Source organism: Macaca mulatta, chromosome 15 (assembly GCF_049350105.2).
Source record: "Macaca mulatta isolate MMU2019108-1 chromosome 15, T2T-MMU8v2.0, whole genome shotgun sequence".
NCBI classification, from domain to species: domain Eukaryota; kingdom Metazoa; phylum Chordata; class Mammalia; order Primates; family Cercopithecidae; genus Macaca; species Macaca mulatta.
Window position 1 is genome coordinate 23,433,170 of NC_133420.1, and position 16,935 is coordinate 23,450,104.

Sequence of the window (16,935 nt, forward strand, 5' to 3'; positions counted from 1 at the left end):
CACCCTTGGTATCTCCATGGCATCTGGATGGAGTTTTCCTGGTTCTTTCCACATTAAGTACATCCAGTGTTCCCAAATCAGCCTCCCGCACAGACCTTCGGCTCGTTACTTGCTTTATGCCAGTGGGCTGCTGTCAGGTGTAGGAAAGTGATTTAATTTGATGGGAGAGGTGGAGGGTGGCCCAGGAAAGGGCCCTAGGCTGGGAGGTGGGGTGGAGCGGTTTGGATCATCTGCTGTCCTTTCTCAAGTGTCTTAAAGAATCCCCTGATTTCTGTGAGAAGGTGCATTTTTCAGAGCAGCCCCAGCACTTTCCCCCAGAGTGCCCCGAGATTCCTAACTGGGTGTAAGTCAGCAATGCTAACAGCCTCCCAGAGGTGGCCTTGGGAGCTGATGTGTGTCTGCTATGCCACAGGGAGTTGTGCCATTTAGCCTGTGCTACATGCCGAGTGGGCCCCTCAGCTCGGTGGTGCAGCCCAGACTCAGAGCAGTGGGAGAAGGTTTTAGTTGATTTGCTGAGCAGAACTGGAAGGTTTCCAAACCTAGCGGCTGGCATGTGTCACCGGAGCAGCTCATTTGCAGTGTCTCATCACTGTCCAGCTGCTTGAGCGTCCTGTGGCTCCTGACCTCTTCTGGGAGCCCGAGCAGCTCAGGATGGGATCCTGGAGTGCTGCTTCCAGCTGTAGCGTCTGGGTGCAGCACAGGGCATTTATAAACGACGGCTCCCACCCAGCCCCACAGCTAGCACAGAGGAAGCGAGCATCACCTTCTGCAAGCTTGCTTTCATCTCCCACTGCACACACAACTCCGCATCAGGAGTAATTCACAAGGAAAGAATGGCACGTTCAGAACCAGCAGATACTCACTGTGGGCGGCACTCAACCTTGTGGAAGCTCAGTGGGCTGTTGATGGGGTGGGCAGCACGGTGTCAGAGAGCTCTGGCACTGGGGTTGGAGAGTGTTGGTGGCTGGCTTGGTGGCTTCCAGCAAATCAGTCTGTCTGGGAAATGGAGCTCAACCAGATGACCTCTAATGAGACCATGAAGTCCCTTGGGCCTTTAGCAGGAAGGCAAGCTACCTTTCAGGCCCAGAGCTGTGTTGGGGAACCAGGCTTTGCCGAGCTCCGGGTAGGCAGGACCCAAGTACTCCACGTAGCCTGCTTTGCTAGTTATTTGCGAGATGCTGTGTAATTTAAGCAAGTCCACGATGAAGCGGTGATGGGGTAGGGAATGGTTACACCATTCAGGCTGGACAGGGTCCTGGGCGAGGACTCTGAAAGCCACGTTTGGGCTAGTGAGAAGTGGTATTTGTGGTTGCCTAGGGAACCTGTGCTCAGCGCAGGAGTCTTCATCCACAGGGAGCGCAGCAGCGGCGCATCCTACTTCTGGGACGTGGGCTGCTCCACTTGTAAACAGAGGCTCTAAACACCCAAGAACAGAAAGAAAACCGCCTTGTGGCTGCTTGTGAAGAATCAGCGAGGCGGCCCAGAAGGTGCTGGGCGCGTGGTGGGTGTGCAGTAACCTGCACGGGGCCCGCTCCCCATCGGTGTCCTGAGGCCAAGGGCAGCAAGTGTCCAAGCTCCCTGGAACCTCCCTGTTGTCTTCTCTGCCAGTGACTGAAGATGGGGGCACTGCCTGAGTTAGGGGAGCCCTTCCCAGGGTGGATGCTAGGGTGCGGGCAGGGCTATAGGCCTGAGCAAGCGTCCCATGCCTGCGCCAGTGTGGGCCTTGCCTGGCAAGTCCCTGCTGCCTGCTCTGCTCGCAGCCCTCCAACACAGTGTTGCAGTCCACTGGCACGTAAGGTGGAAGCACTGAATGCATGCTGCCGAAATCGGGCACCATCACCACAGTGGTGAGGAGGTGTCCAAGCCTCCCGGAGACACTGAGGGGCGGTTCAGAGTCATCAGGCACACAGAGGCCACGTGGGACTTTGGCTCTTTGGAATGAGAGGCATCCTCAAACTGATGGGGTGGGGACACATGGTTAAAAGGTACTTTTGCTTGGATCCTTTAAGAGAGTGGGGGTTGGGGGAGGCTTGGCAGAATAAAGGCAGGCCACTCGGCTGACCGTGCTCCTGACCTGGATGCAGAACTGTGGAAGTTGCTCTCCTTGTTCTGCTTCCTGCTCCCTCTTTTAGCCCATGTGCCCAGGCGAGAGGATGGGTGTTCCTGGAGCACAAGGTCATGGCACAGCCAGCAGCCTTCTGGTAGTCCCTGAAGGACAGTAAGTTTGATAGAGATATTGTCTCGGCTGGCATAGAGCCCAGGAGCAGTTGGTTGTGTGCTGCCATTTGACAGTATCCTAATTCCTGACCCACTGTGAGAATTAACAGCCCAAATATGTATCTTCTAGACTGTCTGGTGCTCAAAGAAACCTCTGCCAGATTCACTCCAGGAAGGTGTTGGGTGTGTCCTAGTGGGGAGGCACTGTGTCCCTGAAGGGGACAGTTAACTTTTCTTGAGTCTTGAGAGTGGTCTGAAATGACAAGCCCAGAGTGTGGCTGCACATATTTTTACACAGTTTATGCTTCCAGATGTTTGTACAGTGTCTGAGGTAACAGTTAAGTCATTCTTGTTGCTGCACAGAAGAGCAGTCATGCCCTTCTCTTGTGTAATGATGGGATTTGCTTCCTGCTGTCACTGAAAGGTACTGTAGGGAGGTTGAAGATGGATGTCAAGGGACCAAGTGCTTCCCAGCACTTGCTGGGGCTGGTGGGGTGGGGGAGAGTCACGTGTCCACCAAGGGCCAGGTGCCGTGTTCACTGATGACGCTCTGTGCCTCCCAGGCACCCCCATTTTGCAGCACTTGAGAACTGAGGAACTGAGGAAGTTGAATCGCCCAGGATCACAGAGCTGGGATCGGAAGAGCCAGGATTCCAGTCCACCCTGCTCACTGCCTCACCTGAATATTTATTTTCACTGTCACCTGCCCGCTGGCACCTTGAGGGGAATCCTAACTCTGTGCTTTTGTTTTTCTTTCACTAGGCTTGGCCGGTACAGGTGTGAGAAAGGGACCACTGCAGTCCTCACTGAGAAAATCACTCCTCTGGAAATTGAGGTGCTGGAAGAAACAGTCCAAACAATGGACACTTCCTGAATGGCGTCAGTGGGTGGCTGGCTGTGGTTCTGGAACATGGTGGGCATTGGAGGCCCAGTAAGACATTCATGTGGCTAGTGTTTGCTGAAACTCAATAAAAAACAAAAACCAAATTGGGCAGCTGAGGTCTGGGCACTGTGTGGTGTTTTAGGGGGCAGTCTGGGGCTGCTAAGGCCATTGGCCTGGCCCTTCAGGGTGTTGATCCTCCTTGAGCACTGGCTCAGGAGAGCGTAGGAGCCATGCACCCCTCTGCTGTCAGAAGTCAGAGTGGATTCCCTTGAGGCTTCAGGTGAACATCGATACCTGCCCCTTTTGCTGGCTGACTCTGTTCGGGGTGGCCTCTGGTCTGGTCTGGTTTTGAAATGGGGTGGTAAGTGCAGCACAGCTTCCACCTCAGCAGCAACTAGGAAAGAAATGGCAAAGCCAAACCTCTGAGTTCTCAAGCCCAGCTCAGTTCTGAGTACCAAGAGAAGGTAGGCAGGTGCACCGCCAGAGCTGCGTGAAGGTGGGTGGACCTCACTTTGGCCGGTTTCACAGAAATAAAAGGAATGTTTTGGGGTTACTGTTTTGAAGTAAGTAGGACATGATCATTTCACACACACTCAGGCCCGGTGAGTGGCTGAGATCGTGCCCCTCCAGAGGGTCCAGGTGGGCAGATTGTTCTCATGGTGTGGAAAGCGGGTGGCATGCACAAAGTAGGTTCATTGCATGCTGGGGCTGGCAGTGTTGGGGAGGCACGGGTAGGGGCTCAGAGAGCTGCAAGCAGAATATTGGCACAAAGTGTGTCTGGAATCAGAAAAACCTTCAGTGGTAAGCACTAGGCAGGCGACACGGACTTGATTCTCCCTTGGAGAGAACATTCCAGGGTGAATCTGCTCAGGCCAGCTCCTATGTCACAGCTGCCAGGAGCAGGCCGGGGAGAACAATGGAATTACCTCATGAGCGCAGCACCTTGGCTGATGAGTATCAGAATTATTTGGGGAGCTTAAAGAAATCCTGGGATTACTGAATGGGGCTTGGGAAGTTGTGTTTTTCGAGGTTCCTCAAGCAATTGTGCTGCAGACACTGTTTTAAGTTTTGGACCTACTGGTTTAAAAGCAAAATCTCCAAAGCCATTTTAAAATCTTCATGAATTATAAGTAACTCCCAGTCACCCTGTTTTATTTCGACCATGGAGAAAAAGTACAGAGGAAAGGCTGCCTGTGGAGAGACTGTCGGGCAGACGGTGTCACAGCAGATCCGAGTCCACGCGCGGAAGCAGCGGCCGTCTGGCCCTGGGAGTTTCCTCCAGGAAAAGCCCGGTCAGCGAATGCCTGCAGGCAGCAGGTGTCAGGAATCACCTGCCCGATGCCAGCGCTGCTCTCGTCTGGAGGGCCAGACTGTCATCAAGTCAGTGACGACAGCTCAGACCACTGGAAGGTTAACTTTACGTACAAAAACAAAATTCAAATGATTTCCTTCAGAGCTGGAGTTTTCTTAGGTTCACATTTATAAATTAGTCTTCACAGTTAATCCTGTTTGGGAACAAGAAATAAGGAACACCTGTCTGGTTTCCTACACATGATACAGGTGTACATTAATTCTTGGCTTCCGTGGCCCATGGACTTCAGTTTGTGAAGGGTGAGTGGCTACCATTTTTGGATCATCTACTTTGTACTAGCTAACTTGCATATTTTATTTCAGATTCTGTCAGCAATCCTGAAGGTAGATAGGTACTATTAATCTCATTGTACAGATGAGGAAACTAAGGCTCAGAACGGCTAAGAAACTTGCCCAAGCCCAAAGTCACGCTAGGAAGTTGCAGAACCAGAATTTGTAAAGGATAGCCCTTAGCTTTTTTACATCCCATCCTTTCTTCCCATGGAGGAAAATGCTTAACACTGATCATGAAATGAACCGCCAGCATTCAAGGAGGTGATGAAATGCCTGGTACACAGCAGGTGTCCAGGAGAAGATGGCCCAGCCTGGTTGCCAGGAAGATGCCCCTGCTTCCCGATGCCATTTGCCTGTGATGCTCTGGCAGGTGCAGGGCTCTCATCGTCACTCACCAAGTTATAAAACATAGATAAAAATATTAGCAGAATCTCCACTCCATGGAAAAAAATGACTTCCACTTTATCCCTTTACAACAGAGTAAATTAAGCACACAGCTTGATTGAAAAGATACTAAGAACTAAACTGAACTCGGTACTAACCATTTTCAAAGGCTCACTACACAAATCACACGGTCTCCTGTGAGTCTCCTGTTAGCATAAGCCTTGACAGGTCACTGGAGGAATTACCCTAAAGATTCACATTACAATCCAGATACAGGGGGCTGCCGTGGCTCGCTGAACCACCTGCCCTTGTTAACCCAGCTAAGATTGTCCCCAACAGTATAAAGAAAGGACTTTTGAATTTGGCTGTCAGTGACGTGTGGCCAGCGCCCCTCCCTCAGCTGCTCTGCCTTCAGCATCTGCTGTAAGGCTGGGCAGCCTTTTGGGGAACCTGCTGAACCCTGTGGTCTTAGCTGTTCTAGGCTACCAGGTGGCCACTCGAAGAGAAGACGACTCAAGTAAGGCAAATGGTGCTGGCTTTGATAAGGCACGGTGCATCCACGCTCAGGTGCTGGACGTCCAGACGTGCATCTGCTTGGCCACCTGGTGCACGTAGCCGATGTCAGGTCTCTGGTCGGGGTCAGGGTAGATGCACATGCTGACCAGTTCTCGTAACTGCAGGGGAGAGAACGGTGTGTTATTCTCAAGAAAAGAAAGCAGCCTTGCTGAGGCTCCGCACTCTGCAGTCAGTCTGCATGAAGGCACTTCCTCCTCAGAGCAACCAGTCAGTCCTGTTTTCCCCGTTAGAGCCGAAGAACGGTGTTTGGCTGGGGCAAGTAAGGGGTGCGCAGCCGCGTGGCTCCCAAGGGCTAGCCAGTACCCTTCCTAGGCCTGTCTAGTCCCAAAGACTGTGCTTTGAGACTCTAAGAATGGTTAACCTCCAAATAATTTTGAACTTGTAGCTGTCCACACCACTGGGCAAACTGTGTGTCTCTCTCTGCTGGGAAAAGTGTGTGTGTATCTGCTGTCAGTCACGCAGATGCCCAAACCAGAGGACAAAACTCAAGGCAAGGGCTTATTGATCATAATAAACGCATTAACATGCAGCAGGGCTGCAGTCTGCCCACCTCCCGGCCCCTTTATTGTGCTCATGAAAGACGGAGCTTTTAATTATACAGACACTGAAGGCTGCTCCCGCCCCGAGGTGGGGGAGGGGTGCCTTGCACCTCTGATCGCCTCCATTCTTCTGATAGCCGGAGTGCCAATTATTTTAATGGTAATTAAAATAATGACCTTAAAATGCCTACATCTTACCCTGCATCACGGGCTCATAGCCATTGGTTTTCATTTAAATACCTGCTGCTGGAGGGGTGGCCAGCCCCGCAGGCCGCAGCAGCAGGAAGCCGGGTGGTTTTGAACCAGAGGGGGCTCTGGTGGTCTCAGTGGCCACACTCAGGGAGTCTGGGGAGGGCCCACAGGACGTTCTGGAGGCCCGGGGGCTACTGCTGCGCAGGCTCCTTAGGCTGAGGGGTGGGGCTTGGGCTTCCTGTAGACTAGGGCTCCTCTCAGCTGATGGGGCATTTTCTCCCTGGGCCGCAGAGCCTTAGGGTATCCCTCCCACCTGTGTGCATGCCTTCCAACCGAGAAGCCCAGGGGACACGGGGCCTGCAGCCTGCTAGGCCACTCCTGGCGTCTGAGGTTGCCTATGGATGGACGGCTGTTTTCTGAACCTTACAATATTCGGGGGAGGTACCTGTGGTTGGCCTCTAACAGGTTAAAATGCCCAAGAAAACCAGATTCAGGTGAAGTGTCTGTGACTCAAACTAATTTATGATGTAAACGCACAGTTGGCAATAAGTGCATGTTTGAAATTTTCAGAATTCAAGAGAAACAAAAATAATAAAGTCTTATTTTCATTTCTAAGCGGTGATATAACTTTAAAAGTAGGGCCCAGAGAGAGCCAGTGCTCCGGGGAGTGAGGGCTCGTGGCCGGGAAAGGGCTGACTTGGGATGGGCGCTTCGGTGCTCATTTCAGCCTCATAACTGAAGCAGAGAGGGCAGCTCCCATTTTTAGACTGACGGCCAAAGCAGAGTGGTCATCAGCTCCAGCTGCACGGCTTGGTACACAAGTCCGCATTCAGAAGAGGAGAAAGGAAAAAGCAAATGGCAACTTTGTAAAGAGATGCAGCTTGTTTTTCCTCCCACTGGGAGCAGAAACACTTCCTCCAAAGGTGCAGGTCAGAACTTGGGAGCCAGGAGAGGAAGGGCACTGCGCAGCGCCCGACACTCGAACTCCTCTAGCCCTGGAGTCTGCAACGCCAGCGAGCACAGGCTCAGCACAGGCGCCCCGCGAGGACCCTCCTGCCCGGACACAGGGGCGGAGCACTCAGGACCTGCCCTGTGCAGCTTGGCCGGGGCAAGGGCGCTCCTTCCAGAGCCTCACCCCAGCTAACTGATGGACCACCAAAGAGACACGCCATCAAGAAGCAGGATGGCTCCGTGGCTGGGCGTCTGGGTTCAGATCCTGCCTCCCTGGTCTTTTTAACTTGACTGTGTCTGTCTGTTCTTTATTGGTAAACGGGTGAGGGGAAGATTCAACTCAGGAAGTCTGAACATGAGCTGTTACTATTATCCTGAGGTGATGGCCTATGGTCCTATGGGGTGGGCCCAGGGAGGCCCCAGACTCACCCACTAGCATTGACCTTGAACAGAAATAAGGGTCACATGACATTTAGTGACCACTGAGTCACCGACTGGGCCAGGCCCCGTCCATTGGCCACTTTCGGTGGTGGTGGCAGTGTTAGTTAGCCTGGTGCCTTACCTTAATCCTTATGCTAATCCTGTGTGGAAGATTTAATATTATCCCCATTGTATAGGTGAAGAAACTGACTCAGGAAGGTTATGTGACTCACCTAGGAACAGTGCAGAGAGAGTGTGAACATGTGTGTACACTTTTGACCCTGCTCACCCTGCTATGCCAGGAAACCTGTGCTTTCTTCCTCACGATTATCCACCAAGGAGATTATCTGTTAGTCCCATCTTCAAGGGGATGGAGCCTAGGAAGAAGATACTCACACATTCCTAGTAACTGGCACAGCCCCATGCCAGACCCGTGGGAGCCTGTGTCCGCGGCCCCTGCAGCCAGTGTAAAATGTTGACAGTAGAAGCCCAGGGTGTTAAGTCTGTCATATCATAAGGAGGAAACTGACCAGTCCCCCTGCTGTAGTTTCCTGTCATGGGAGCAGAGTGGCCACCATGGGCAGTATGGGGACGCCAGGCCTGCTGCATCCTGCCCCTGTATCTGTTCCCATGTCTGGCACGGCACAGGCCCTGTCCTGGGGACCTGCAGCGGTGGGCCTCCCACTGGAGCACCGAGTTGGCAGCTGAACAGGTGGAGGTGTGCCAAGGGCCACATCCCACTGGTTCCTACCTGGGGGTCCCAAACTGGAGCTGCATGGTGAGACCCCTCCTTCAGTGCAATCACCTACTTTCCCATCTCCAAGTCACTTTTCCAGAAAGCCCCCTTTCTGCACCGTGTAAAGTGAGCCTATCCTCAGCCCCACAGCTACGGTGTTTTGGAGCGGCCTTCATAAGCCTCGGTGGCCTCCCGGGGCTTGCGAGGCTCCGGCTCCTGCAAACTCACCTTCTCGGAGTAGTGCTCCCCGGGCAGCGGGGGGTAGTCACACTGCTCGATCTTCTGGCACAAGGAGAAGAGATTCATCTTATCTCCGTAGAAGGGGCTCTGGAGGGCTGCCATCTGCAAGGGAGGGGGACAACGAAGATGAGCTTTCGGCCTCAAGGCTCGGAAGGACTGGAGAGGAGGCTGCTCCAGATTGGGGCATGGGCTCTCTCTGGTCCTGACCGCAGCGAGTCCAGCAGGACTTCTCCCCCGAATCGCTGAGCTGGGGGTTCAACAGAGGAGCAGGCGCACCACCATCCTGGTTATCACTGGATTAAGTGAGCACGAGGGTTTCGGTGACAAAACTTTAAAGGCAATCAAGAAGGGCAGCTGGACGCTGCGAGCCAATTCTCACGTTGCTCCCACCTCAGCCCGGGGGACCGAGGCTCCGTGCGGCAGGTTCCCAAGTGCACGGTCTTATTTCCATAAAACACGATTTCGAAGATCCCCGTAGGGGCATGTGTCTGTGCCTCGCACATTCAGGGAGCTTTCCTTACCTATGGACTGATGTTTTGGGGTGGGGTGGGCCCGAGAAGGGTGAGGCATTTCACTGTGGCTGTTCTCGCCAGCCCCTGGCGGAGCTACTACTGCAGGGGGTTCAAGAGGGAGGGAGGCAGCCTCCTGCCCCTGGATGGAGGGGCGCCGCAGCTTGTTCAAGGGAACCTTCAGGTGGGAGGGAAGCTCCTGGCTCCACAGCCAGCCCCAGCTCTGTCCCGACCCCAGCTCTGCACTTGCTGCGTGTCTGGACTTCAGTTTCCTCATGTGTACAATGGCCCCACCCGCAGGCCTGTGGCGAGGCTTAGGCTGGCACATGGAGGCGGCACCACCAGCATGGCCATGACCACCTTTGATGAGGTGAGGCCTGCGGCACTGGTTCTGCCCTGAAGGCCAGCCACCGCCACGGGGGAGTGAAAGGCCTGTGGGGCGGTGGCCCCCCCGTGAGTTGCCAGCTATCAGGGTGCTGCCAGGCCGCCCCACCCCACCACTCACTCACAGGGGACTCCTCAAGGGGGTGTGCCGGGGCCACAGTGGCCCTGAGGTGGCGGTGCAGTAGCCCAGCGTGGCACCCGCTGGCCACCCCATTATGAACCCATAATGGGAAAGGGCTTCTGGTCACTCCAGCTCACTGTGGCTGACTGCCCCCTGGACCACCCCCCGAGGCCCAATGCCTCCGGCTAGTGAAGTGCTGTCAGGCGAGTGCCCTCCTGTTTGGCCCCCTCGGAGGGGCCAGGCTGCCAGGGCCACCCTGCTCTGGCTCCTTGGCCAAGGGCTCCTGGGCTCCTACTGAGGGGCCCTGGATCCCTGGGGAACCGTCGCTTGTCCTCGCGCCCCAGAGGCTGAGTGAGGAGTCGTCCTTGGTAGCAGGGTTTGAGGGTGCCCGTCAGCTTGGGTTTCCTGGTCTTGCCCTATTCTCTGTTCGTCCATGAACAGGTCTGGTGACCCCAAGGGCCTGCCTCCTTCAGGAGGGCTTCAGAGCCTGGCACCATCCTTGGGTTTGCAGGTGGCCTTTGGGGAAGCTACTGAGTGTGGCCTGGAGACTGTGGGCTTTCCTCAGCCCCAGGTTCAGCACCCTCAGGACCAGGAGCCCAGGCCAGGCCAGGCCAGGTGCCTTCATGCGGGTGTTCAGGGACAGCATCACCTCTGTCTTCCCACTGGCTGGGAGCTTGGGCCCCTCGGAGAAGGGCTGGGAACCCATGTGGACCCTGAAACCCACCCTTGGAGGAGGGCTGCAGGGAGGGTCTGGCCAGGCAGGGGAAGTGTGAGGATGCAGAGGCCCTGCCATTTTGGGGTCTGCTGACCTGACCGGGAGCAGCTGGGAGTCTGCCAAATGCGCCCCCCAGGTGACGCATGTCCAGGAATTAAAACAAGACTCTGGTGCAAAGGGTTCATCGAGCATTTGCAAAGGACCTCTGTTGCCGTAGCAGAGAGCAGCTGAGACTCCAGGACAGTCACCTGGGGTGAGCTGGGTGCCCCCGAGTTGCAGCTGGAGGATGAAGGTGGATCTTCCTGGGCACCGTTACGGTGCAGCACAGAAGGGACATTCTAAGTGCTGGTCCAGTGAACGACGGCCCCAGTTTTTCACGTGCCTGACCCCAGAGAGGAATCGGCCAACCTTCAACTTCAGATCACGCCCATTTGCTGTGAATTTTATAAACCTCGCTGCTGGGAACTCCGAAGGCCCCCGAACGCTGAGGGGAGCACTGAGCCCCCAAGCTGGCATCTGCTTCAGATCATGTCTGTGTTCTTTCCAGCACCTTCCCCACATCGTTTCAGAAAAGCCTTTGGAATGGGGTCAGCAGTGAGCTATGCCAGAGGACCCCTCTCAGCCTTCCCCAGGAACAGGCCTCCTCCGTCCGCCCCAGCCTGCCCCCACGCCGCTGCCGGCCACGGGCCTTCCACCCTCATCAGGGCGACGGGCTGTGAAGGAAGCTCTGGGCTGCGGGGATTAGAACGATTACCCTGGACGGCGAGATCTCCTTCTACCAGTGGCCACCCAGCCTCTGACTGGTCGAAACACAGAGGACACACTGTCTGGGGCCTCGTTAGAACTGCCGAAGCCATGGCTCTCAGCGCTGCTCCTCAAATGCCAAGCTCTTCTCCCTGGTGTTATCGGGGTGACACATGGCCGAGGAAAAGGGGGCAGGTGGGCCCTGGCCCCCACCGGGAGGGCTGAGAGAAGCTGGTGTGTGATCTGAGATGTCAGAGGGACAAGGGGGATCTGACTCCTGCCTGTCAGGGCCTCAGACACCCATCTCGTCACCCAGTGTCTCTCGAGCATGTCCCAGACTGAAGGGTGACTGGAGACCAGGAGGTCTGCAGCCCTGCTCCTCCACCACGGAGGGGTGTCCAGGCCACTCCATCATCCGAGCAGGATTCCAAAGCAGTGTCTCGGCCAAGGCTCCGTGGATCTTCCCGTTGAGTCCGCTGTCTCGCTGGGTCTCAGTCCCAGCTGGGCACCTCAAGGCTGCTGCAAGGATGCCCCCCATGAGGATCCTGGGACTGGCACTGAACGAGTCAATTCCTCTAGCTCCGTACTTGCAGCTGAGCTCCCACATAGGTAAAAATCAGTCCTGCAGAGCGGGCAGCCCACTGGGCACCTCCATGGGTATCTGGGTAATGAGAACAGAGCCCGGCCTTCCCATATCCCAAGCTCGGGCATTGCTGCTCCCAGCTCCCACTGGGGGCTCCCCACCACCTGGCCTGCGAGTCTTATGATTCACTCCATGTTCAGGCCAGCACTCCTGATTCCAGCCTCTTAAACAAACTCTGCTGGGGCCCCAGCCGGGGGCCAGCGGCAGGGCTTTGTGGTGGCTCCCACTAGCTGGGGTCAGTGCCAGCAACTCCGGTGGCCGCAGGAGGTCCTCGGTAATAGTTGATGCCCAAGTTTGAGAGAGGGTATGGGGGACTCAATGATGGGCCCCGAAGGCGTCCATCACTGAATTTTTGGGACTTGTAAATGACATTTTATAGGGCAAACAGGATTTTGCAGGTGTGATGAAATGTTGGCTCCTGAGATGGGGGCATTATCCAGGTGGGCCCCAACGTAGCCACAAGAGCCCTCATGAGAGGAAGCCCGAGGGAGAAGGGCACGGAAGAGGGAAAGACGCCAGGCTGACGCACACCAGAGGCTGCGGTGACACGAGGCGGAGGCCGAGGACTGCGGGTGGCCTCTCCATTTTCCATGGAAAACACAAGGAAACAAGATTCACCCCCAGACCCTCCAGAAGGCGCCTGCCTGCTGACACCTTGACTTAGCCCAGCGAGACTGATTTTGGACATCTGGCGTCCAGAATCCACGAGATCTAACAGAGTAAACTTATGTTGCTTGAAGCCATCGGCGTGGTGGCATCTGTCGCTGCAGCCACAGGGACGAGCACAGGGGCTTTTGAGCCTTCCAGGCCGTGCTGGGGCTTGGGGAAGGGCAGGTTTTCTCTGGCTGTGTTTGTCACCAGGACCCAGGTGACCTGGGTATGTGCCCTGTGCAGGATCCTCAGCTGTAGTCCGGAGAGGGTGGGGGACTTTGACACAGCTCTTCAGGCTGGCGCCCCTGGAAGACACCACAGGCTGTGCGGGTGGGAGGCTCCGGGCATGACTGCGGGAGGCCTCTTTCCAATTACATGGCCGTGGGCTCAGATGTGGCTCCCCTCCCTGTCTGCTGGGGAAATGCCTGCTTCGCCTTCCCCTTCTTCTTCCCCTTCCCCTTTCGGGGCTGCAGGAGTGGAGGGGGGTCACCTGGCACAGAGCCCCTGCCCCGTCACCCTTGGATGGGCTGGCCATGGGTGGCCACACCAGCCTGCTGCTGTGTGAGGCCGGGACTGCCAGGGTTAGGTCAGTGCCTGCCGTCCCTGAGGACGCCAGTCCCCTCAGGGCTCGACTGCTGTGTTTCATTCACTTCCCACTGCTGATTGGTATCCACCCATAGAGTGGTATCTGTCCCCCCCCGCCACCAACACCCTCTCCAGCTGTGATCCATCCCCCACACCACAAAGCCCTGGACGGCTGCAATCTGTCCCCTCGTCCCCCCACCCGCCCCGGCTGTGGTCTGTCCCCCCGCAGCTGCGAGCCGCACAGCCCCACTTACTCCAACAAATGAGTCAGCTCGGTGGAACCCGGGCCTCAGTGCCAGGGAGCCACGAAGGCGGGGCTGCCTCGTGAAATGCACATTTAGGTGCCCACAAACGAGGACTCGGAGGAGGACGGCCCGACCCAGAATCCAGTGAGGCCTGGCACAGGATGGGCTGTGTCTGCCTCTGCAGAGCCGAGACAAAGACTCAGGCAGGGAACGGGGCTGGGAACTGCAGGGCTGGTTCTCAAGTGGAGGGCCTGGCACAGGCAAAGGGAGCCAGCTGCCGGCCTCCCGGCCCCAGCCCAGCCCCAACCCCGGGGAGGTGGGCACAGCTCTGAGAGCCTGGCCAGCCTGTGCGTGTGTTCATATGCTGTGTGTGTGTTTACGTATGGAGACCCCCATGGTTCATGGGAGACAGGAAGCAGCTTACAAAAACACAAAGCAGAATGGAAAGAGAAACAAAAAACCATCTGACCCAGGGATGAGACACAGGAGGAAAGGAGGACGAAGCGGAGCCTCTTCGGGGACTGAGGCTGGGCTGCACTTTGGCTTCCCGCTGGCCAAAGCAAAAAGGGAAATGTGGCAAGCAGCAGGAGCCTCAGGCCAGAGGCGGGCAGAAGTGCGCGTGCTTGGCCTGCGGCCGGTGGACAGGCCTCAGGGCCTTCTCTGACTCGGGCGCCTCACCCCCAGGGCCTCATTCCTTCCTCACTATGACAAGGTGGGCTGGGATCTCATTCTACATATGGGACACCTGGAGCGCACCTGGGAGGGGCTGACTTGCCCGGATCCTTCCGTGGGTGGGCCCTGGAGCTGGGATTTGGATTCGAGTGAGTTGGTAAGTGAGCTGCCTACACACAGACATGTGCGCTCCTTCAAAATTGTGCTCCCCGGCTGTCCGCGCTGCTGCGGGCATTTGCCCGGGCCTTGGGAAACCTAGAACGCCTGTCTCTGCCCCTCGGGATCTGACACTGGGTGGACGATGCCCACTTACAGGTGGGTCTGCATCCCCTCCTGAGACCCTACAGCAGGTGGGGGCAGGGCGGTGACCCTGGAGCCCTGAGCCCAGGGACAGCCAGGTTAGCAGGTGACATGGGTGTGATTCTGCTAGCCTCAGCGACCTTGGTGGCCAGAGTGGCCACCTGCGTAAGTGCCTGTACTCAGAGGAGTCCCAGAGAGACTGGGACTCACGACTCCTCCTGGGGGACACACACCAGCAGCTCGGTGGCTCCACGCCGCTCAGCAACTGTCGTCACCCGGGGCTTTCCCCACCTGGATTTAACACACGCACCCTCCCCGGGGCTGTTCGGAATATGCAGGCACACGGGGCCAACACCAGCAGGTTTCTTCCTGTCTCAGAAGAGTTTGGACTTACATGTCTTGTCTCCCGCGGCTAAAGACACTGACTCCCCTCCAAATTCTCTCCTACCTCCACTGCCCTCCCCCGAGCCCACCCACACACCCTGCTCAACACCCGCCACCACTCCAACCCACCCAGGAGCTGGGCTGTGGAGAGACACGGAGGCAGGGAGGACAAATGGCTTGTCCCCCTTTCACCTGCGGGGCCCTCCGCCATCCACTGCACACTGCACAGCTGCTCCAGCTAGACCCTCATTCAAAGAGCTCCTCCTGCGACCGATGCCCTGTGGAGTCCTGGAAAGAGCACCCAGCTCTGTCAGGGCCAGGCTCACCCACAGACCCTCTTATCACCCACCTCTGCTAAGCCCCGGGAGAAGGGGTCCCACCCTCTTGTCATCCGCATCTGCTGAGCCCCGGGAGAAGGGGTCCCAAGCACCAGTTCCACAAGGACCACACCTCCAGCCAGTCTGTTAAAATATGTGTTCTTACAATAGCAGGTCACTGGCTGCCAGCCTGGCTAACATGGTGAAACCCCGTCTCTACCAAAAAATACAAAAATTTGCCAGGTGGGGGGCACCTGTAGTCCCAGCTACTTGGGAGGTTAAGGCAGGAGAATCACTTGAACCTGGGAGGTCGAGGTTGCAGCGAGCTGAGATTGTGCCACTGCCCTCCGGCCTGGGTGACAAAGTGAGACTCTGTCTCAAAAAAACAAAAGAAAGATTCTGTGAAGTTTAAGCCCTGCAAACAGATCAGAGTTTTGATCTCACAGTCTCAATCTGTAATGTGGGGACGGGAAATCTCACCACCCAAAGACTGTGGCCACAAGACCCCGGCCACGAGAGCTGTTATGGGCCGCATGTGGCCCAGCGGCGGGCAGCGTAGCCCTCAAGTTCACGCACAAGGGCTGTGACGTCAGCCTCAGAGTCGACGGTCCCCAGGGGACAGAGCAATCAGGCTCTGCGGACAACTGCTCAGCACTCGAGGCAGGTCCTGGACACGCTGTCCTGAGCATCACTGCTGTGGACTGTCACCGGCCACAGCAGCCGGGACTGAGCTTCTTTCAGTGCGTCAGCTCCAAGCCAGACCCCACGCTTGCTCAAGTCAGCTCCGGGGAAAGCAGAAAAAGACTCGGTTCCAACTAGAAAACCAAGCCGGGCTTGGTGTCTAACAGCCTGGGGCGGTTTCCAGAGCCCTTTCTTGTCTGTCATTTATTAGGACTAGGACAATGCAAGACAGGTACTCCTGTTCTCATTTTACAGATGCGGAGGGACTCAGCCAGCTGGATGGAATCCCAGAGCCACCCAGCCTTTGGTGGTCTAGGGGAGAGGGGAGTTTGTGTGGCTGCCAACCTGGACACCAGAGGGCTTAGGCCTCCCTCCGGCCAGTGGCTGCAAGAACTTCACGGCCAAGAGTGATTCATGCTCCCCACACCCCTCGTCACCTGGGGTCCCAGTGTGGCTGGACAAAATGGGTGGGGGACTTCCATTTGTTCTTATCGTTACACGTCTGGGCCCATCAAAACTCAAAACGGTTCCTGTCCCTTCGTCCAGACAGGCCACCAGGTCTGAAGTGGCCATCCCCGAGCTCCATTTCACAGCTCAGGGGAGAGGGGGTGGCCACCTGTCCGTGGAGAGTGATTCAGGGACATGAGGCAAGTCTGACCCCTCTCCTGACCCCGGTGCCCTGCACGGGACTGATCCTTAATAAATGATGAACACAGTCGCTGGCGTGTTAACGTGAGCACCAGGGCGACGGGCAGGGGCAGCTGGGGGTCAGGTGCCGGCCTGTTCTCCTCCTGTCTTCCCTTCCCGGACCCCACCCACTGCCATCCACCCCCAACAGCCTCCGCCAGCCTGACCCTGCAGACCAGGCCCCACGTGGGCTGAGGAGGGTGAAGGACAGGGCCCTGGTGGTACCGATGCCTCAGGCAGACGTGACATTCCTGGGTTCCAACCTGAGCTGGTAGGGTGAGCCCTGCCCTAACTGGGCACCCCCAACACGTCTCACCAAATGCTGCTGAGCCGCGGGCAGAGACTCACCTCATACAGCAGACAGCCCAGGGACCAGATGTCGGACTTGAAGTTGTAGCCGTTCTCATGGATCCTCTCCGGTGACATGTAGTAGGGCGTCCCCACTGCAATACAGCAAGCGGGGCTGCTTACACGTCAGGTAGGGCAGGGGCAGGGCACAGAGGTGAGGCTGGAGG

The 16,935-nt window shown here is 56.6% G+C and overlaps 2 protein-coding genes across 6 annotated transcripts in view; one reads left to right on the top strand and one right to left on the bottom strand.

Moving 5' to 3' along the window:
• Positions 1–3,158, top strand: part of PSMB7 (proteasome 20S subunit beta 7) — a 63,226-nt gene extending 60,068 nt beyond the window's left edge. The window contains 1 exon segment of the mRNA NM_001265663.2: positions 2,980–3,158. Within this exon segment, the coding sequence (NP_001252592.1) occupies positions 2,980–3,091 (112 nt within the window). The 3' untranslated portion in view covers positions 3,092–3,158.
• Positions 3,159–4,206: 1,048 nt separating this feature from the next.
• Positions 4,207–16,935, bottom strand: part of NEK6 (NIMA related kinase 6) — a 97,133-nt gene continuing 84,404 nt past the window's right edge. For all 5 annotated transcript variants that reach the window (XM_015116870.3, XM_015116871.3, XM_015116873.3 and 2 more), the window contains exons 8-10: positions 16,769–16,863; positions 8,771–8,884; positions 4,207–5,802 (exon numbers count right to left, since the gene is read on the bottom strand). In XM_015116870.3, the coding sequence (XP_014972356.1) occupies positions 5,692–5,802; positions 8,771–8,884; positions 16,769–16,863 (320 nt within the window). In that variant the 3' untranslated portion in view covers positions 4,207–5,691. The remainder of the gene's footprint in view (positions 5,803–8,770; positions 8,885–16,768; positions 16,864–16,935) is intronic.